The sequence below is a fragment of the Hyla sarda genome, chromosome 7 (genome assembly GCF_029499605.1).
Source record: "Hyla sarda isolate aHylSar1 chromosome 7, aHylSar1.hap1, whole genome shotgun sequence".
Classification (NCBI taxonomy): Eukaryota; Metazoa; Chordata; class Amphibia; order Anura; family Hylidae; genus Hyla; species Hyla sarda.
The window spans coordinates 31,266,222-31,289,023 of NC_079195.1; the positions used below are offsets into that span (position 1 = coordinate 31,266,222).

At 42.2% G+C, this 22,802-nt stretch overlaps 1 protein-coding gene across 1 annotated transcript; it reads left to right on the plus strand.

Annotated features, from left to right (window-relative positions):
* The first annotated feature begins 387 nt into the window (after positions 1-387).
* On the plus strand, positions 388-21,893 carry TAPBPL (TAP binding protein like). Its single transcript, XM_056529861.1, has 6 exons — positions 388-770; positions 3,389-3,610; positions 8,106-8,324; positions 11,587-11,883; positions 13,415-13,714; positions 20,762-21,893. Exons 1-6 carry the CDS (start codon positions 722-724, stop codon positions 20,875-20,877), a joined length of 1,203 nt encoding a protein of 400 aa, XP_056385836.1. The 5' UTR covers positions 388-721; the 3' UTR covers positions 20,878-21,893.
* Positions 21,894-22,802: the final 909 nt, after the last annotated feature.

The following is a 22,802-nucleotide window of genomic DNA, read 5'->3' on the forward strand; positions in this document are numbered from 1 at the left end:
CTGCTCCTATATACAAGAATATAACTACTATAATACTGCTCCTATGTATAAGAATATAACTACTATAATACAGCTCCTATATACAAGAATATATCTACTATAATACTGCTCCTATATACAAGAATATAACTACTATAATACTGTTCCTATATACAAGACTATAACTACTATAATACTGCCTCCTATATACAAAAATATAACTACTATAATACTGCTCCTATATACAAGAATATAACTACTATAATACTGTTCCTATCTACAAGAATATAACTACTATAATACTGCCTCCTATATACAAGACAATAACTACTATAATATTGCCCTATATATAAAAGAATAGAATTATGTATGGTCCCTTTAATATCTGCAGAGCATTACATCCCATTCTGTAGCGGTTCAGCAGCCTGCAGAGCTCTCTCCGTTTCCCTATTATTATTATTATGCGAGGAAGCATCATGTGACTTCTGCTAAAATGAAAGTGAAAACCATGGCTGTGAACCTGCTGTTGTGGGTTGTGCTGTGTGTAGCGTTGTGTGATGTGTGCGGTCAGTGACGTTCCTCGCTGTGTGTTGTATAGATGTGTATGTGCTGTGTAATCTGCTGATGTATTGTGTGTATGACTGTTTTTATTATTTATTGTCTGTGTGTAGTATTGTTGTGAGTTATACACATATATAAAGATATATTATCCAGTCGTGACGCTGCGAGGAGAATCACCGATATGAAGACCAATGGACACTTACAAGTGGGATTGATCCTGACTCTGAACAGTAAGAAAACCGAAGGGTGGGTTATGGGGGAGGGGTGTGTCATCTTAATAAAAGATGGCGTCAGATATTACGGAAATAGTACACAACGGTTGTGTCCTTAAAGGGACGCAACCAGTCTATCTTCTCTTCACTTACTGTGCACTTTATTGCAATTTATAGCCATTTCAGGGGCCTTTGGCTGTCTGATCATACTGGGAGTTGTAGTTTTGCAACAGCTGGAGACGCATTGTTGGGAAACACTGTCATAAGCACAAGGCACTTTAGATAGATAGCACTAGTATTAGTGTTTGTATACTTAGTACTATAGTCCCCAGAAATCTCTGTATATTTTTGCTCTAGCATTTCAGGCTATTTTTACGTATACACAATTGCCCTAGTGATTATAATTACCTGCCGTGTGGGTTCCGGTGATGCCGCTTTTTGTGATGTATTTATTCACAATAAAGATTTATAGATTTTTTTTTCTGATATACTTTCAAATATATGACTACATTTTTTGTCTGTTTTCTACAGTGTATTGTGGAAGCTTAATTAATTTTTTTTATTTTAATTTACGGCTTTGTGCCGGGTGCTCGTGACGCCATAGTCCCGCCCATCATGACGTCAGGTACTCCGCTGCTCTGCATTTGGAACAAACTGTTCCGAACGCTGGAGTCGGCAGTTCGTGATGTCATAGTCCAGACCCCTCATGATGTCACGCCCCTCCCCCTCAATGCAAGTCTATGGGAGACTGTAGACTAGCATTGAGGGGGCGGGGTGTGACATCATGAAGGGGCGGGGCTACAACGTCACGGGCTGCCGGCTCCAGCGTTCTGAACAGTTTGTTCCAAATGCTGAGCAGCGGAGTACCTGATGTCATGAGGGGGCGGGGCTATGGCGTCACGAGCTCCTGGCACCGTTTCCAGCGTTCCAAACGCTGAGCAGCGGAGTACCCCTTTAAGTTAAAGTTTTCTGCCGTATGTTTCGGCTGTGCCACGCCCCCTTGACACTTCGTCAGGCACACTTTTTGAAAAGTGCCGTGTGTGTGGCAAAAAGTCAAAATTTTTGGAGCCTTGGACATAATTTTGTGACTTTTTAATGGTAGAAACTTAGCATAAAAATGCTTTTAACCCCACCACATCTCTCGCAGTTCGTTACAACAGAAGATATTCTGTAAAAACACAATGTAAGGTCCTGTGGAGCCTAACATGGAGTCATCAGAGCTTTGAATACAGCTTTGGAGGTGACTTGAGTATTAAGGCCGATAAGTACTTAATAATATTTGCAATACTACTCAACTTTGTAAAAAAAAAAAAAAAAAAAGAAAAAGTTTGTGTGTTTAAAAGCAGTACAATAAAAAATAAAAAAGGAATAATAGAACGTGGGCTGTGTCCTTAAAGGGGTGCCAGAAAGTTAAACAGATTTGTAAATTACTTCTATTAAAAAATCTTAATCCTTCCAGTACTTCTTAGCGTCTGTATACTACAGAGGAAATACTTTTCTTTTCTTTTCTGTCATCACCACAGTGCTCTCTGCTGACACCTCTGTCCATTTTAGGAACTGTCCAAAACAGCATATTTTTGCTATGGGGATTTTCTCCTGCTCTGGACAGTTCCTGACATGGACAGAGGTATCAGCAGAGAGCACCAAAAAGAAAAGAATTTCCTCTGTAGTATACAGACACTAATAAGTACTGGAAGGATTAAGATTTTTTTAATAGAAGTAATTTACAAATCTGTTCAACTTTCTGGCATCAGTTGATTTAAAAAAATAAAATAAATTTTCACCGGAGTACCCTTTTAAGGCCAAAATGGGCTGTGTCCTTAAAGGGGTACTCCGTTGAAAACCTTTTTTCTTTTAAATCAACTGGTGGCAAAAAGTTAAACATATTTGTAAATTACTTCTATAAAAAAAAAATCTTAATCCTTCCAGTACTTATCAGCTGCTGAATGCTACAGAGGAAATTCCTTTCTTTTTGGAACACTGATGACATGCATAGCAGATGTATGCTAAGGGCAGCATGGTGGCTCAGTGGTTAGCACTGCTGCCTTGCAGTGCTGGGGACTTGGGTTCAAATCCCACTAAGGACAACAATAAATAAAGCATTATTATTATTATAATGACGTCAGCAGAGAGAACTGTGCTCGTGATGTCATCATAGAGCATTCCAAAAAGAAAAGAATTTCCTCTGTAGTATTCAGCAGCTAATAAGTACAGGAAGGATTATGATTTTTTAATAGAAGTAATTTACAAATATGTTTAACTTTCCGCCACCAGTTGATTTAAAAGAAAAAAGGTTTTCACTGGAGTACCCCTTTAAATGGTTAAAGTACCACTCTTAACCATTCACCCTTGTTCCTACACATATGAATTTGCTTGTAATTCCTTTATTTATATAGCACCGACATATTCTGTGGCACTGTACTGAGCTTGTCATCACTCAAATCACATTCTAAATTCACCTATCAATATAGTATATTTTGGAGTGTGGGAGAAAACCCCACTCAAATATAGGGAGAACATACAAACTCCTTGTCCTTGTGGGAATTTGAGCCTAGGACTCCAGCGCTGCAAGGCAACAGTGCTAACCACTGAGCCACCAGGCTACATTATTGCTCTTTTACTTTTTCTTTTCCCAGGTGTCTTGTTGTGGTGTGCCGCTGTGCCGCAGTATACTGTAGACATCGTGCTCCCCTGTGACTATGCACTGTTGGACTCCAATGTGGGGGGACTCGGCTTTACAAGACAAAAAGTGACGCTGGTCCTGCAAAATGTGACGGTGATGGGAGAGGAGCCGCCGGAGGCATTGCCGGATTACCATCCTCCTGAAAACCTGGACATGACCGTCTTCCTAGCCACAGGTCACTATTTATGACAATGTAACATACTAAGTACAGTGATCCCTCAACTTACAATGGCCTCAACATACAATAGTTTCAACGTACAATGGTCTTTTCTGGACCATTGTAACTATAAACCAGACTCAACATACAATGTACGGACAGTCCAGATCTGTGATACCTGTCAATGGCTGGAAGAACCGACCAATCAGAATGGGCATTTGCTGGTAAAACCCCTGTATTACTGAAGTGTATGCACTGACTGGTGTCTGGTAGCGCCCCCTACAGTACAGGGAGGTATTACATGTCCTGTACCCTTTAGCTGTATCAGGGTTAGCTGCCCCTTTGGACACTAGGTAAGGGCGGCTCCATGTTACTTTTTTAGGACACTGTGTGTACTGTACAGGACCCCGAAGAAGCTCCTGTCCTCTACATAGACAAGTGTTTCCCAAGCAGGGTGCCCCCAGCTGTTGCAAAACTACAACTCCCAGCATGCCCGGACAGCCTTTGGCTGTCCGGGCATGCTGGGAGTTGTAGTTTTGCAACAGCTGGAGGCTCCCTGCTTGGGAAACTCTGACATAGACAGTGATTACAGCTCACAGCAGATATTTCCTACTTTTATATTTAAGGATTTGCTTTATCTATATTAGTTATCTACTTATTTTTCTTTAATTCTCACTTTTTCCATTTTTTTTGGATGACATTTTGGTGCCTTTAGAACCAATTACCAGGTTTCCATAGCATTCTGGACTCAACATACAATGGTTTCAACATACAATGGTCATCCTGGAACCGATTAATATTGTAACTTGAGGGACCACTGTACCAGTAATGCAGCGAGATATAGGCTGACCCGGCACTAGCAGGACTAAGGCAGTGATGTCAGTGATGCGAGGCAATGGTGGAGTGCGTGTGTAATCCCACAGGAATGCCGTTCACAGGTGGTGCAAAGTCCAAACATAGAACAGATGCAGAATATATCAAGAAAAGACAGACTGCACTCACCAATGGCAACGGAGCATTTATTTCAGCATGTGAAGTAACAAACAGGTAGGTAGAGGGAGGCGGGGGACGTATGCCAGGACAGGCTGTTTCATGCCGGAAACGGCGCTTCTTCAAGCTGGTACACCAACTTGAAGAAGCGCCGTTTCTGACGTGAAACAGCCTGTCCTGGCGTACGTCCCCTGCTTCCCTCTACCTACCTGTTTGTTACCTCACATGCTGAAATAAATGCTCCGTTGCCGTTGGTGAGTGCAGTCTTTGTCTTTTCTTGATATATTCCGCAACTGTACCAGTAAGGTTGTATTCACATTACCGTCAGAGCATCTGTGTGGAGCCTCCATGTCGGTAGTTCTGTCAAATTTGAAGTGCAGCACGCTCAGCTATTTTTCCTGTCAAAATGACAGACACCAGAAGGGAACTCAATGGAACCCATTATAAGGCTGGGTTCACACTACGTTTTGTCCCATACGGGAGCGCATACGGCAGGGGGGAGCTAAAACCTCGCGCTCCCGTATGTGACCGTATGCGCTCCCGTATGTCATTCATTTCAATGAGCCGACCGGAGTGAAACGTTCGGTCCGGTCGGCTCATTTTTGCGCCGTATGCGCTTTTACAACCGGACCTAAAACTGTGGTCAACCACGGTTTTAGGTCCGGTTGTAAAAGCGCATACGGCGCAAAAATGAGCCGACCGGACCGAACGTTTCACTCCGGTCGGCTCATTGAAATGAATGACATACGGGAGCGCATACGGTCACATACGGGAGCGCGAGGTTTTAGCTCTCCCCTGCCGTATGCGCTCCCGTATGGGACAAAACGTAGTGTGGACCCAGCCTTAGTCAGTGGGGTTGTATGTTATAACAGACATAAGAATTACAGCAGAACACTGCTAGCACTAAGATATATGTGTAATATAACACTTTTTTCATTGCAATACGGCTGTAGAGAAAAATAGAGGTTCTTAGCTTACCATTTGGCCAAATATAGTGAACCATCCCACCATGATAAGGTGACCAAAGTTGGGATGAACCCTACACGATAGATATGCCTCTCTCGGGCTAGCACTAAACCTACAATTTCTGGGAATGTAAGATCCAGCTATTCCCTACTTAAAAACACCTAGTGGAATGGGTGGAGTGCACGAACCAAGATGGAGTCAGACACTCCCTCCACATATGTAACATAAAAAACAAAAAAAGGTCAGCACACCCTACAAAACTACTATACAGTGATCCCTCAACTTAGGCCTCTTTCACACTATGAAATTGTTCCGTTTAGGAACTTCCGTCAGAAGTTCCGTCACTGAGGGGGAGATTTATCAAAACCTGTGCAGAGGCAAAGTTGCCCAGTTACCCATAGCAACCAATCAGATTGCTCCTTTCATTTTTCACAGGCCTTGTTAAGAATGTAAGAAGTAAGCTGATTGGTTGCTATGGGCAACTTTGCCTCTCCACAGGTTTTGATAAATCTTCCCCTATATCGGGGAAAACCGGCTGTTACAAAACCCCTGACGGCCGTGACTAAATCGCATTGCAGCCTATGGGGTTTTGTAACTGCCCGTTTGCACCCGTATATGCCCGTAATTCATTACGGACGTTATACAGTGACGGGACATCGTCAGCATGCAGTAATTTTTCCGCCACAATGTCCCGTCACTATATAATGTCCGTAATGAATTACGGGCATATACGGGAGCAAACGGGCAGTTTCAAAACCCCATAGTCTGCAATGCGATTTAGTCACGGCCGTCAGGGGGTTTTGTAACAGCCGGATTTCCCCGATATAGTGACGGAACTTAAGACGGAAGTTCCTGAACGGAACAATTTCATAGTGTGAAAGAGGCCTTACAATGGCCTCAACATACAATAGTTTCAACATACAATGGTCTTTTCTGGACCATTGTAACTTGAAACCAGACTCAACATACAATGTACGGACAGTCCAGATCTGTGAAACGTGTCACAACTGGAGGAACTGACCAATCAGAATGGACATTCTACTGGCAAATCACCTCTATTACTGAAGTACAAGCACTGACTGGCTGTCTGGTAGCACCCCCTACAGTACAGGGAGGAACTACAAGTTCTGTACTACTCCTTTCCTGTGCCAGGGTTAGCTGCTCCTTTGGACACCAAGTAAGGCTGGGTTCACACCACGTTTTGTTAAATACGGCTCCCGTATATGGCTGGGAGGAGGGGGGCGGGGCTTAATCGCGGTGCCCGCACTCAGCCGTATTCGGGAACCGTATTTAATGTATGTCTATGAGCCGACCGGAGTGAACCGCAGCCTCCGGTCGGCTTCGTTTTTGGCCGTATGCGGTTTCCCGACCGCAGGCAAAAACGTGGTCGACCATGTTTTTGCCTGCGGTCGGGAAACCACATACGGCCGAAAAAGCAGCCGTCGGGAGGCTGCGGTTCACTCCGGTTGGCTTATAGACATACATTAAATACGGTTCCCGAATACGACTGAGTGCGGGCGCCGCGATTAAGCCCCGCCCCCTTCTCCCAGCCGTATACGGGAGCCGTATTTAACAAAATGTGGTGTGAACCCAGCCTAAGGGCGGCTCCATTTGGGACACTATGTGTACTGTATAGGACCCTGAAGAAGCTCCTGTCCTCTACATAAACCATTGTTTCCCAACCAGGGCGCCTCCAGCTGTTGCAAAACTACAACTCCCAGCATGCCCGGACAGCCAACGGCTGTCCGGGCATGCTGGGAGTTGTAGTTTTGCAACAGCTGGAGGCACCCGGGTTGGGAAACACTGACATGGACAGTGATTTACAGCTTCCAGCAGCTCTTTATTACTTTTATATATAAGGATTTGCTTTATCTCTATTTATCTACTTATTTATCTCTATTTATCTACTTACTTTCCTTTTAATCCTCACCTTTTCCTATTTTTGGATGACATTTTGGTGGCTTCAGAACCAATTACCAGGTTTCCATAGAGTTCTGGTCTCAACATACAATGGTTTCAACATACAATGGTCGTCCTGGAACCAATTAATATTGTAACTTGAGGGACCACTGTATATCTAGTACAAAAGGTGCAAGCTGCCGCGGCTGAACTACAAGAACTTGTAGTTGTATAACAGAGGCCATGATGGCGGAGTGAAAAAAGCCTTAATATTGGTGACAAATAGCGTGATAGAGGTGTATAACATCTGGCAATGCTCTCAGACTGACCAATTCTTGCTATGAGCCTTATGGTTTTCGAATACACCCCAGGATCCTATGGCAAATCTGCTTAGTTATTTTAGAATACTCCCCCAGGCTTCCCATCACCACATGACTGGGCAGATCCGATCACTTAGGATTTTTGGAAAACTGAATGACAACCCGTGTGGGAGCAGTAATGGCAGCATATCGGTTGCCACACAGTTTTGGCAAAAAATCCAATTTTTTGTATGAACCAACTATAAGAAACTTGAATAGAATTTTAAAGAACTTTATGGAAGAAGACGACGTAAGGAATTCTGTTCATATCTGACGTTTCCCCTCTTTTCTCCTCGCAGTTGACCTCGCCGCCCTCTCATTTGCAGAACGGTTGCTGCATGTAGAATGTGGGGATGAGGGCGAAGCGGTAGAATGTGAGATCTCGCCCATCTATTCTCAGTTATTTATCGCTCACATCCGACTACCGGAGCTCAGCGTTGCCGTCATGGCCAAAGCAGCCTTACCCATTGAAGCTCCAGATGAGTTGGCCAATGACAAGGTTGTGGTACCAATGTCAGGTGAGACGGTGACAAGACTGATGGGAAACATCCTCAGTAACAGCATGACTAATACGATATAGCTGTCAAAAAAAAAACAACTTTGGCCATTAACTTTACAGTTTAACCCTAAGATCCCACTGTTTGTCCCTGACTATTTATAGGGCCTAGTGTAGAGTTCACTAACTCCTACCATGATAGGAAAGCATAGACTCAACAGGAATGTTCAATGTCATCTCAGCTGATGTAAACCCAGGCAGTATATCCTTATACAGTTTAACTGATGGGTCCCTGAGGGAAGAGTAAATTGGGACGGGTGAAATTATACTTACCAATGCATTCACAAAGCTTTTAGACCATTTGTTCACATTTCACATGCTTTGTTCACATTTTGTTACAATATGTTTTGCTGAGACAAAAAAAAAAATCTATTTTTCCCCAATCATTCTGCACTAAATACGCTGTAATGAGAATGTAAAAAAAACTAATCTTTTAAACTTTTGCAAATCTATAAAAATTAAAAGTTTGGCATGGAAGGGTCTTAGTAAGAGAGGTCCAAAGTATAGGCAGGTCAGTGCCCGGGGATCTAGTAGTATCCAATGGAGGTAAAGGAATCCCGGCACTCAATGGATGCTTTCCATTGAGTGCCGGGATTCCTTTACCTTAATGTAAGAGAGGTGACCAAGAACCAAATGGCCACTTTGACTGAGCATCAAAGATCCTGTGTGCAGATGGGAGAAACTTCCAGAAGGTCAACCATCGCTGCAAGAAAAACAAAAGAACCGACCGATATCGGCACCACTGACTGACCCAGAAACCATATAGATGGCCGCTCACCTTAAAGAAAAGTAACATAAGCCTTACGCCCCAGTGAAAATGGGGTACTATAGATCCGGAGTCGCTGCTCAGCCTTCTGGGTTGCAGGAGTAAGCAACACTGCTGTCCTGGTGCCAAGATAAGGAGTAACTAGAAAAAAAACCTTGTAGAATGGTGCTGCTGCTCCCAGGTAAGGATGGAAATGGACCAGATATTGGTACAAAGGTTCTCAGCAGAACCGTTTATTAAGTGCAAAAAAATAAAAAAAACATGAGATGACGTGTTTCGGGAGGAGCCCTCCCTTCCTCAGATCAGAATACATTATAATAATATATTTAACTGTTTTTACAGCTATGATGTCACTAGCCACGCCCCCTATTTTGTAATTTGGCACCCTTTTCCTGTGTTTAAGTATATTATTGTTTGTCAACTATAATGTGTTCTGATCTGAGGAAGGGAGGGCTCCTCCTGAAACATGTCATCTCTTGTTTTATTTTTTTGCACTTAGAACAAAGGTTCTCAGCAGAACCGTTTATTAACATCTGGTCCATTTCCATCCTTACCTTGGAGCCGCAGCAGCATTCTACGAGGGTTTTTTGTCTAGTTACTCCTCATCTAACCATCACTGCAGCCTCCACTAATCAGGCTTTGTGGCAGAAAGGGTAGAAGCCTCTCCTCAGTAAAAGACACATGAAAGCCACATGCAAGAAAAAAATAAAAAACACCTACAAGCACATAAAAGACTGTGAGAAACAAGATCCTTTGGTTTGAGGAAACCAAGACTGAAGTTGGTTTTACCCAACATCATCTTACAGTGAAGCATGGTGGCTGTGGGGGTGTTTTTCAGTGGGTGGGACAGAGAGACTGGTCAGGGTTGATGGAGATTACAGCAAAGTACAGAGAGGTTCTAAATAACAACCTGATCCAGAGCGCTCTTGACCTCAGACTGAGGTGAAGGTTCACCATCCAACAAGGCAATGTCCCTAAGCACACAGTTAAGACAACACAGGAGCGGCTTAGGGACAACTCTGTGAATATCCTTGAGTGGCCCAGTCAGAGCCCGAATCCAATGGAACATTTCTGGAGAGACCTGAAAATGGCTTCCACCGATGGTCCCCACCCAACCTGACGAAGCTTGGGAGGATCTGCAGAAAAGAATGGCAAAAAATCCCCACATTCAGGTGTGTAAACCTTGTGACCTCATCCCCAAGAAGACTGGAGGCTGGAATCACTGCCAATAGGGCTTCAACTAAGTCCTGAGTAAAGGGTCACTGAAAGACTTTAGTTTTTCATTTTTTAATAAATTAGTAAAGATTTCTAACGTTCTGTTATCATTTTGTCCTTAGTCGGTATTGAGGGCCGATTGATAGGGAAAAACTTGAATTTTGTTCTTAAATTTTAGCACAAGGCCGCAATATAACAAAATGTGAAAAAAGTGAAAGGTTCTGGAAACTTTATGAATGTATTATATTTTAGGAATATGGCAAAGGGGCATTTAGGTTCCCTTTAAAGGGGTGTTCTGACTTTTTACATCTTATCCCCCATCCAAAGGATAGTGGATAAGGGGTATGATCGGAACCCCCTCGGCATTCTGTGCCGGGCGCTGCTTCCGAGATGGGAACGTGATGTCACGGCCACACCCCCTAGTGACGCCACACCACGCCCCTCCATTCATGTCTATGGGAGGGGGCGTGACAGCCGTCACACCCCCTCCCATAAACATGAATGGAGGGGGCATGGTGTGACGGCACTAGGAGGCGTGGTTGTGACGTCACGTCCCTGTCTCAAACGCAGTTCTCGGCACAGAATGCCAGGGGCTGCACCGAGATTGCGGGGGTTCCCAGTGGCGGGACCTCTGTGATCATACATCTTTTCCCCTATTATTTGGATAGAGGATAAGATGTATAAAGCTGGAGTATCCCTTTAAACACTAGGACTGGGTCCTACTTCTGCAGCTGCTATAGTTACACCCCTGAACTTCAGCCTTTTATAAGTCACACCTTGTAGCTTTCATATAGTAACTTGTGGACAGTGGTGGGTGGCAGATGACAGGAAGGTTTCAGCCCCTTTTTTTTATTTTGGCCTGGCCTAATGCTATCATCATGGCGACCAGTGTTCATAAAACTTTGTACAGATCATAAAACCTCTATAGCGTCAGGTTCTTCATCAAATCCTCATGGTTGGACACAACATTCAAAAATGTTTTTGTGCACATGGTTACCATGGTTTAGACAGACCCAAATATAGTGGTGTATTTTTATACAAGTTTTCTTTGGCGGCCATATTGCTCAACTAAAAGTAACCAACCATGGCCAACTTAAGGTGACAGAAAATGGTTTTGTCCTAAAAACTGACCAGATTCCTATGGTCCTACCTCCTGATTATGCTCCTCACTCGTATGCTTTCATTGTGCACATATCTCTTTTTGTTCCTTATACGTCTGTCGTCTCTTTTGTTCTCTCTTTAGTGGAACTTCTTGTATCATCATCTCCACCATCACAAAAGGGCTCTCTGTCTGATGAAGTCACGTTAAATTGCGACGTTTGGAGTGGCATGGAAGTAAGCGTGGATTGGCATCTACAGAAGGATGGCACCGGGCACAGATTAAATCTTGAGGACTCCCGGATCACTATACATAAGGAGAATAAGGAAGCCTCTTGTTTGACTATAAGACAACTCAGTGTCCATGATGAGGGCACTTACATATGTGTTGTGTCTTCAGGAAAGAATAGACTACAGCAGATTCTCCAGCTACAGATCAGAGGTAATTCGGTATACATCAACTGGTGAGATCTTTAGGGGTATTTGTGCTGACAAATATTACAAATGTGCCAGGAGAAGGTTTACAGTCATGACCCACAACATCCAGTAGCCAAGTAGCCATATTGTTTTGAATACATAGAGGAGAGGGGTTCTCATTTCATTTGTTGCCTCTTACTGCCACATTCCCCCCCCATGCAAGGTAAAAAAAAGAATCATCTTCTCCGGCTTCAGTGCCTCTTTTCTATTCCTTGTAGAAAAATTGGCATAAACCATCATTGACTCATTGTAAGGGCAGGTGGTGGATCCTCTGGGCCTGTGTGGATGATGACGTGAGCCGTGTCAGGGAGCGGAGTCTAAGGTGATGCTGGTTTTCACCAGAGCCCGCCACAAAGCGGGATGGTCTTGCTGCGGCAGGTGGCACCCAGGTCGCTACTCCTGGCACGACTCCTCCACACAGGTTGCTGGGATGAAGCGTGGTACAGATGGATAAGGACAAGACAAGATCAGGATAGCTGAAGGTCAGGGCAGGCGGCACAGTAGCAGGGTCAGGTCACGGAACAAGGATCAGTTACATGGATAGACAGAATCACAGGAACACAGTAGCTTTATCTCAGGCACAAGGGCAACAAAGATCCGGCACAGGGCAGGGGGAGGTGCACACACTTATATGGAAGGAACAGGTGAATACACTAATTAGGGTGTACTGACCCTTTAAATCACAGAGCTCCGGCGCGCGCTCTCCCTAGGAGGCGGGGGCACACGTGCCAGGACTGAGAAAACGGAAGACCAGGGAGGTGGGTGACAGGCTGGAATTCGCATTACCTTCTTCCTTGTTGACTTACATTGCAGATGAAGGACCAACCATAGTTGACCATTTCATGGCTGATTATTCAACATCTATATTTAGGCTTAGTCTGTATTTGTGTTGAAGGTAGACTTAAAGACCAAGTTGACTGAGAGACATTGAAATACATTATGGGGGAGGTTTATCAAAACCTGTCCAGACAAAAAGCTGCTGTGTTGCCCATAGCAACCAATCAGATCGCTTCTTTCATTTTGCAGAGGCCTTTTCAAAAATGAAAGAATCGATCTGATTGGTTTCTATGGGCAACACAGCAACTTTTCTTTAGGACAGGTTTTGATAAATCTCCCCCTATGTGTGTCTACAGCTCATTTGTAGAGTACACACGTGTCTCCTTGGTTACAGAATACAAACCAACCCTCTGTAGTCTGATTGGTGTTCTACTATGGATGGCATATGGATGGCAATATAATCGCAGGATCAGATAACAGGGGTTGTAGTTTGTAACTATGGAGATATATAGATCTGCATGGAAGGTGCACACAAAAAACAGTAGCAATAGATTCTATTCATGGCTATTTGCTTTTTCAGGATCATGTACGGTCTTTGAACATCACCAAATGGTCAGACATGCAGTGCCCTCTTAGATGCTTGGTACCAGCTTGTAATGAATAAGTAGTGCCTATAATGGTGCCAATTCCAGTATTCTAATATGGATGTTTCTTCTCAGAGCCTCCTCAGGTTACAGTTGCTGTGAGTACAATACCAAAGACCACTGTGACCTGCCGCATGGAACGATACTACCCGCTGGATGTGGAGGTGTCCTGGCTGCTCAATGGATCCCCATTAACCCATGTCTCCCCATATACCTCCAGTCATCGGAGAAATCAAGATGGGACCTTCAGTATAAGCAGCTTCCTTGAAGTGCCAGTACCCCAGCCTGGAGCTTCCCCCGATACTTATACCTGTACTGTGTCACATGTCTCATTGACTGATCCAATAATGATTGAGGGCCATGTTCTTCCTGAAAGTAAGTACAACATTCCTAGCCCATGGGGGCACAGCGACCGGTGCAATGATTCCAACAACATAAGTACCTTGTAGTGATTCTAAATTATATAGTGTTGTTTCTCTAGTTTCCGGGTACCAGAGAGCAGTGCAATATGGGAGCTTAGATGACATTTAAAGCGTTACTGATGTTAGAAACTTTTTTCCATTTAATACATCCTTAAAAACGAAGCATTTTCCTAATATACTTCATTAAAGGGGTACTCCGGTGAAAACCTTTTTTCTTTTAAATCAATTGGTGCCAGAAAGTTAAACATATTTGTAAAATTACTTCTATTAAAAAATCTTAATCCTTCCAGTACTACTTAGCTGCTGAATGCTACAGAGGAAATTCCTTTCTTTTTGGAACACTGATGACATCACGACCACAGTGCTCTCTGCTGACATCTCCATCCATTTTAGCAACCGTGCAGATGTATGCTAAGGGCAGCATGGTGGCTCAGTGGTTAGCACTGCTGCCTTGCAGTGCTGGGGCCTTGGGTTCAAATCCCACTAAGGACAACAATAAACAAAGAGTTATTATGATGTCAGCAAAGAGCACTGTGCTTGTGATGTCATCAGAGAGAATTCCAAAAAGAAAAGAATTTCCAATTTTCAGCAGCTAATAAGTACAGGAAGGATTTTTTAATAGAAGTAATTTACTAATCTGTTTAACTTTCTGGCACCAGTTGATTTAAAAGAAAAAAGGTTTTCACCGGAGTACCCTGTCACAATCACACCCTATCGGTACTGTCAAGAGAGAGTGTTATGGTGCAAGGGTTAAAGCCGCCAGACCTCTGGGTATCCACTACTAGTCCCAAATTAGTCACCAAATTAACCCTTAGATAAACGTGTTCCCACCAGAGCTGCCTTCAGAAAGTTGAGCTCATATATTTAGAGATCAAAGACCAGAGCTGATTAATTAAACATTTAATCTGATAAAAGGTATCACAGTGCTATGCATATAAAAATACAGAAACAAATGACATACAGGTATAAAAGAGTTTTGCAAGACAAGTTCAGAAAACAAAAGATGAAGTTCTTACAGCATGATGATATAGCCCTCCTTAGGAGTGAGAGTTCAGCTCTTGTCAGCTTCTTGCACAGCCTTGAACAACAGTTGAGTCCAGCATTTTAAGTCTTATCTGCTTCTTTGGAGGGAAACTCCATTCCCCCCCCCCTCCCCTCTGATCCCACCAGGTGGGGCATCTCTCTTCCTGACCCCTTATCTCTTTGATTATATGATGAGACCAGAGTGCATGACTTCAAAGGAGATACAAAAAAACAGCCAGACCCCCCAATAAAATGCAATACACAAAAAACAAAGGATACACCATCTGAATGACCCCTTACCCATGTCTTACTTTATACACAGATACAATTATAAAACACATGTATGTTTCCATAATCAGGCCTTGGGCCTGACATACCCCTTTAAGAAATGTTATTGCTAAAGATGTGAAATAAATGTTTAAAAACATGGCCACTAGGGGTCTCTGTCTTTTTAATTTTGAAAATGAACCCTGGTATCTAGGGCTCTTTGGTCCGCACTACCAAGAAAAGTACTGAAATTCTGAAGGGAGGGGGAGTGTGGTATTCTCTCTCCTCTGCTCACTCAGTACAGTGTATAATCCAGCCTTCAACTGTGTGAGGAGAACACCTGTGAGATCCAGACAAGATGCAGACATCTTGCAGCCTCTGCAGGAAAAGCATTCACATGCAAAGTGACAAGCAATGCAAGGTGCTAAACTATTATATAGAGAATGCATGACTGCATTAGAGTGATGTAGAGCATGCATGATTGCATTATAGTTATATAGAGCATGTATTTAGGCATAAAGTGTAAAAATGTTTGTGCAGACTTCATGACAAAGGAAGGGGAGGGGGGGTAGAGGAGCTCATCATACTCCAAGGGAAACACCCCCAGCCTCTGCAAGGAACTCCGAAAGACTCATTACAGTAATACATAGATCAAAAGGTATTTTACATATTAACACATGCATGTTATTATGCATACAGGTCTTAGGGCACATTACTGCACTGATTTAAGCATTTTTTTTACATTTTCTTACTAATGACAGTAACGCTTTAAGGTTCATGCACACAGCAATGCCACATACTGTTAAGTCTTTGTAAAATATTCCAGTATATTGGATGGCCATAGAAAACTGCATAAAAAGTACTTATTCCCTCATAAGTGGGCTATTTCTAAGTCTAAAAGGCAGAGAACTGCAGTGAAATATCATCAAGGTGGTTGTGTGGCTCTCCTGTGTGTGGAGTGGTGCTAATGCACAATAGTTAGGACAGTTGCAATTATTGTGTACGTGTCAAATCGAGTGGGAGAAAAGAGTTGGATTACCAGTTTAATGGTAACTTGTTATCAATTTCATGCTGCTTAAATCACGATTCATCTGGGTGGCCCCTGGTTGCATCTCTCCACTCACCAGCCTTGATTTATAGATCTCTTCCTGGTTGGCTATAGGGAACTAAATATACTGGGTTAAAGTGCGGATGAACAGCTTTACAATGTGGGGTCACCTACTTGAATTAATGAAATATTGTTATACTATAAGTATGAGTTATATTCTTTAGTCTCCTAGCTGCATTGCGCAGCTGTGCACAATGGAGGCAGGAAGCCAGCATGCCGCACTCCCCTGCCTCCTCAATACTCCTACTCTGGCCGCCCCCGTAATTAATATTTTTAGTGACGTGAGAGTGAATCGTTTTGACTCTTTATAATGGGGGTGGGCCAGAGGGGGGAATATTAAGGAAGCAGGGGAGCGCGTCCCTGTCCCTTAAGTGCCTCTTTTTATACATGACAATATCCTGCTGGCCTTAGAAGCAACTGCATGACATTGTGCTGTTCTGTAGTCTATGATCTACAAGTACACCCAGATCCTTCTCTACCAGTCACTCTCCCAGTTTTACTCCCCCTAGGACAGTGTTTTCCAAACAGGGTGCCGCCAACGGCTGTCCAGGCATGCTGAGAGTTGTAGTTTTGCAACAGCTGGAGACACATTGTTTGGAAAACACTGGTATAGTATATGGTGCAACATTTTTTTTTTACAAAGCTGCAAAGTAAATGCTTACCGCCTTGCTTCTATTATAGCTAATTTTAACTTATCACTAGGGATCCAGTTAGTAGGCCCCCTAGTGGTCAATCTATCATAGGGGGCTAGTTCTGAAATAATTTATACAAAGCATTCCTCTTTTTAAATGATGGGAAATGAGGGAGGAGATAAATCCAGAAAGTATTTATTTGATACATATGAAAATGAAGGTTCCATAATTAAAGAAGTACTCAGGTGGAAAATAAAAATTCAAATCAACTGGTGCCAGAAAGTTATATAAATTTGTAAATTACTTCTATTTAAAAATATTAATCCTTCCAGTACTTATCAGCGGCGGTATGCCCTAGAGGAAGTTATTTAGTCTTTCCAGCCAGACAAGGTGCTCTCTGCTGCCACCTCTGTCCATGTCAGGAACTGTTCCCTGCAAGGGAGGTTTGCTATGTGGATTTGCTCCTGCTCTGGACAGTTCCTGACATGGACAGAGCTGTCAGCAGAGAGCACTGTAGTCAGACTGGAAAGAATTACACAACTTCCTTTGTGGAATACAGCAGCTAAGTACTGGAAGGATTAAGATTTTTATATAGAAGTCATTTGCAAATCTGTATATCTTTCTGGCACCAGTTGATTTGAAAAAAAAAAATTTCCCCACAGGAGTACCCCATTCAAGGGGTATTCCAGGCAAAACCTTTTTTTTAATATATATATAATATCTGATCATGTACATTTTTCTGGTGATTCTCATACTCCTGGTGAGGATATGATCGCGGGTCTCGCGTTTCACGAGCTCGCGGCCATTTCTGATTTACAGGATTTATCTCATTCACCACAGGTCTATAGTATTCCACATATGCCTGTGTCCAATCCTGATTTTTATCCAGTAATGTCTAGAACTAGCGTGCTGGATAACTTTCAGGAGTGTATGGAGAGAGAATTGGTACGTCTGATGCATAACCCTCCCCCACCGTCCTTTAATCTACTTCACAGAGAAAAATTAGCTATATCAGAATTGTCCGATGCTCAAGATATTATTATACGTGAGGCGGACAAAGGAGGTGGAGTTATCGTTATGGATAAGGGGTTGTATCATAAACTTAATTTAGATATGCTATCGGATACAAAGACATATAAAAGACTATCCAGTAACCCAGTCAACACATTTAAATCACATCTATATAGCCTTGTGGATCTTGGGGAGAAAAAAGGTTTTTTTACCATTAAACAGGCGGAATACATCAAAATTCCCCATCCAGTCACAGCTATTTTCCATTCACTCCCCAAGATCCACAAGGGTACCTTTCCTCCACCTATGAGGCCCATAGTGGCTGGCATCTCTTCTTTGAATGAAAGATTGTGTTCATGGATTGACGCCTTACTTCAACCCCTTGTTGTCACCATGCCTGGCTTTTTGAGGGACACTAAACATGTACTGGCCGCTTTTAGTCAAATTGAATGGGGATCTAATTTTTCATGGGTCACGGCAGATGTCTCTGCACTATACTCAGTTATTCCCCACGACAAAGCAGTCACTGCATTAACATGGTTTCTGTCTACATACTCACAATACCCCAGTCACCTCCAGGAATACATTGTCATATGTGTAGAATTTTTACTTTCTCATAACTATTTTATGTTTGACGATGTATACTACCTGCAGGTCACTGGAGCTGCTATGGGGGCGAAATTCTCCCCTTCTCTCGCCAACATATATATGTGTTGGTGGGAGAAGGGGATTCTTTTCGCCCCCAATAATCCTTTCTTTAATTGCATTCGGTGGTATGGCCGCTACATTGATGACCTCCTGTTTATCTGGGGGTCCGATGTGGCGGCAGGTAACACCTTCACTCAATTCTTGAATGATAATCAGATAGGACTCAAATTTACAGTTTCCTTCAGTACAAGCACCATTTCTTTTTTGGATCTTTACTTGAAGGGCGATCATGTCTCTAAATCCATTGTTACCACCACATTTCGTAAAGAATCAGCATCTAACACGATTTTGCATTCCTCATCTTGCCATCCCCCCCACGTGATCCGCAATCTTCCCGTGGGAGAGATGATAAGAGCTAGAAGAAATTGCTCTTCATTGGAGCTTTTTCACAGGGAGGCTGATACTATTGAGGCACGTCTTAGATGCAGAGGTTATCCAAAATGGAGCATAGAAAGAGCGAGGCAAATTGCACTAAACAAAAATCGTTCCCAATTAATTTCCTCTGCCCCTAAAGTACATAACAACTCAGAGTCTAGTAGCACAGTCATACCGGAAAATTCACCACAACAACTACAAAAAAGCAAAAAGCCAGTCATGTTTGTTACCCAATACAGCAGTGATTATAATACCATCTGTCGCCTAGTCCACAAATACATACCTATTATTACAGGTGATCCATTATACAGTTCCATTATGGACTCAGGCTACAGATGTGTCTCTAGAAAAGCTCCCACCTTGGGACAAAAATTATCCCCGAGTCTTTTCACAAGCACCAGGTCTACTGCACAAACATGGCTTACGACCAAGGGCTCGTACAAATGTGGACATAAAGTATGCATTTGTTGTAAATTCATGCACAGTGTTGTAGAATTTAGCTCTTATTCCACCGGAAAAAAATATAAAATACAACAATATATAAATTGCAATACTATGCATGTCATTTACATGTTTTCCTGTACTATCTGCAAACTCCAATATGTTGGATGCACCTCCAATTCCCTCAAAACTAGGACCAGGAAGCACATCTCAGACATTGCCCATTTTAACTCCCGACACACATCAATGGTGTCCCAGCACTGCGCTCGAGCACACCAGGGAGATTATTCTTCCATGATCTTATGTGGAATTGAAAGAGTTATTCCACCCAAAAGAGGGGGTGATTTCAGACAAAAATTGTTAGACCGCGAGGTTTATTGGATTATGGAATTAGACTGTAGATTTCCTAAGGGCCTTAATCGTAGACAGGACGTGATTTTACATTACTAATATTTAAATAAACCTTTCATTATGAATATGCAATTGAAATAATTCATGGCATCCGTGTCCACGATTACGACCCCATGTCTCCTAATGCCTCTCTTTTCTAATGGTTTTATGGTTATTGTAATTCACAGTTATATACTTTTATATATATTACACATGCTCATATAATATATTTGGAAATTTATACCCTCTGTCATATTTGTATATTTGAGAAATTTACATACCTGTAACCAGTTTGGGCCATCTCTATATATCTATTACTATACTAATTTTTATATAGTTATATTCTAAAAAATGTTTGTTGCCAGTATTTTAAATTGTGTTAATTTTTATATGTATACACATGTCTTTGTATTTCTACTGCGGGATCTGGTGGGCGTGATTACACCAGGTGTTCACCTGGGTGTTCCCTTCCACCACTTCCCATAAAAGAATGGCCACTTCTTTTGTATCTTTGTATGAATAAGGCTGGTCTTTCCGGCTGAAACGCGTTACCTTGTGTCCTGCTGGCCTATGGCTTGAATCTACAATAAATTTTGGCTTTTATTGCACGTTATCCTGCGCTGGACCATCTATTTCTTCATATATAATATATATATATATATATATATATTATATATATCAACTGGCTCCGGAAAGTTAAACAGATTTGTAAATTACTTCTATTAAAAAATCTTAATCCTTCCAATAGTTATTAGCTTCTGAAGTTTTCTGTCTAACTGCTAAATGATGATGTCACGTCCCGGGAGCTGTGCATGATGGGAGAATATCCCCATAGGAACTGCACAGCTCCCGGGACGTGAGTCATCAGAGAGCAGTTAGACAGAAAACAACAACTCAACTTCAGAAGCTAATAACTATTGGAAGGATTAAGATTTTTTAATAGAAGTAATTTACAAATCTGTTTAACTTTCCGGAGCCAGTTGATATATAAAAAAAAGTTTTGGCCTGGAATACCCCTTTAACACTACTCTTATCTTTTTCTCAGAAACAGATCTGTCTTATACAACTACTCTCCTCGTTGCATTCTGCACCATCGTGATCCTCAGTATCCTATTTCTATGGAAACAAAGTATGAAAAGACAGGAGAAGAAGACTATATAATGACCACAAGCCAACGAGGACTTTCATGGGGACAAATTCCATTTGTTTATATTAGTTAGAATAAGAAAGCTGACGTTTTACTTTTCCTTCCCATTGGTTTTTCACCTTTTGTAATGAACTTTTTTGATGTTTTATGTTATTTGAATTGTGAAACCATCAATAAGCTGGATATCTAATGCTGAAGGATCTTATGTCTTTAAAAAGGCTGGAATATCAAAGTTACTAGGGTCAGATGGCATTCACCCCTGTGTTCTTAGGGAGCTAAGAAACATTATAAACATTTCTAATATATAAAAAGGTTATGTGGGTTTTCCCCATTGTGAACAAGGCCAAGTTTCCCAGCCTCCTATTGTATGAGGGACCTTGCTTCCAATATATATATATATATATATATATATATATATATATATATATATATATATCTTAGAACTGTTTATTTAATGAGTTTTTCATTTTAACATAAAAGGAAAAAAGCAATACAGTGGTCCCTCAAGTTACAATATTAATTGGTTCCAGGACGACCATTGTATGTTGAGAAACCTGGTAATTGTTTCTGAAGCCCCAAAAATGTCATCCAAAAATAGGAAAAAGTGAGGATTAAAGAAAAATAAGCAGATAACTACTATAGATAAAGCAAGTCCTTACATATACAGTGATCCCTCAACTTACAATGGCCTCAACATACAATAGTGTCAACATACAATGTACAGACAGTGCAGATCTGTGAAATTTGTCAATGGCCGGAAGAACCGACCAATCAGAATGGGCAATTTACTGGTAAAACCCCTGTATTATTGAAGTGTATGCACTGACTGGTGTCTTGTAGCGCCCCCTACAGTACAGGGAGGTATTACATGTTCTGTACACTTTACCTGTACCAGGGTTACCTGCTCCTTTGGACACCAGGTCAAGGCGAGTCCATGTAAATTTTTTAGGACATTGCGTGTTCTGTACAGGACCCCGAAGAAGCTCCTGTCCTCTACATAGACCAGTGTTTCCCAAGCAGGGTGCCCCCAGCTGTTGCAAAACTACAACTCCCAGCATGCCCGGACAGCCTTTGGCTGTCCGGCCATACTGGGAGGTGTAGTTTTGCAACAGCTGGAGGCTCCCTGCTTGGAAAACACTGAAATAGACAGTGATTTACAGCTCCCAGCAGATCTTTATTACTTTTATATGTAAGGATTTGCTTTATCTATATTAGTTATCTACTTATTTTTCTTTAATTCTCACTTTTTCTTATTTTTGGATGACATTTTGGGGCTTTAGAACCAATTACCAGGTTTCCATAGAGTTCTGGTCTCAACATACAATGGTTTCAACATACAATGGTCATCCTGGAACCAATCAATATTGTAACTTGAGGGAGCACTGTAAAAGTAAGAAAGGAGCTACTGGGAGCTGTAAATCACTGTCTATGTCAGTGTTTCCCAACCAGGGTGCCTCCAGCTGTTGCAAAACTACAACTCCCAGCATGCCTGGACAGCCAATGGCACCCTGGTTGGGAAACAATGGTTTATGTAGAGGACAGGAGCTTCTTCAGGGTCCTATACAATACACACAGTGTCCCAAATGGAGCCGCCCTTACTTGGTGTCCAAAGGAGCAGCTAACCCTGGCACAGGTAAGGAGTAGCACAGAACTTGTAGTCCCTCCCTGTACTGTAGGGGGCGCTACCAGACACCAGTCAGTGCATGCACTTCAGTAATACAGGTGATTTACCAGTAAAATGCCCATTCTGATTGGTCAGTTGTGGCAAGTTTCACAGATCTGGACTGTCTGTAGTATTGTATGTTGAGTCTGGTTTCAAGTTACAATGGTCCAGAAAAGACCATTGTATGTTGAAACTATTGTATGTTAAGGCCATTGGAAGTTGAGGGATCACTGTATAACAAAAGGAAAAGAAAAAACAGAGTCATACACAATGAGC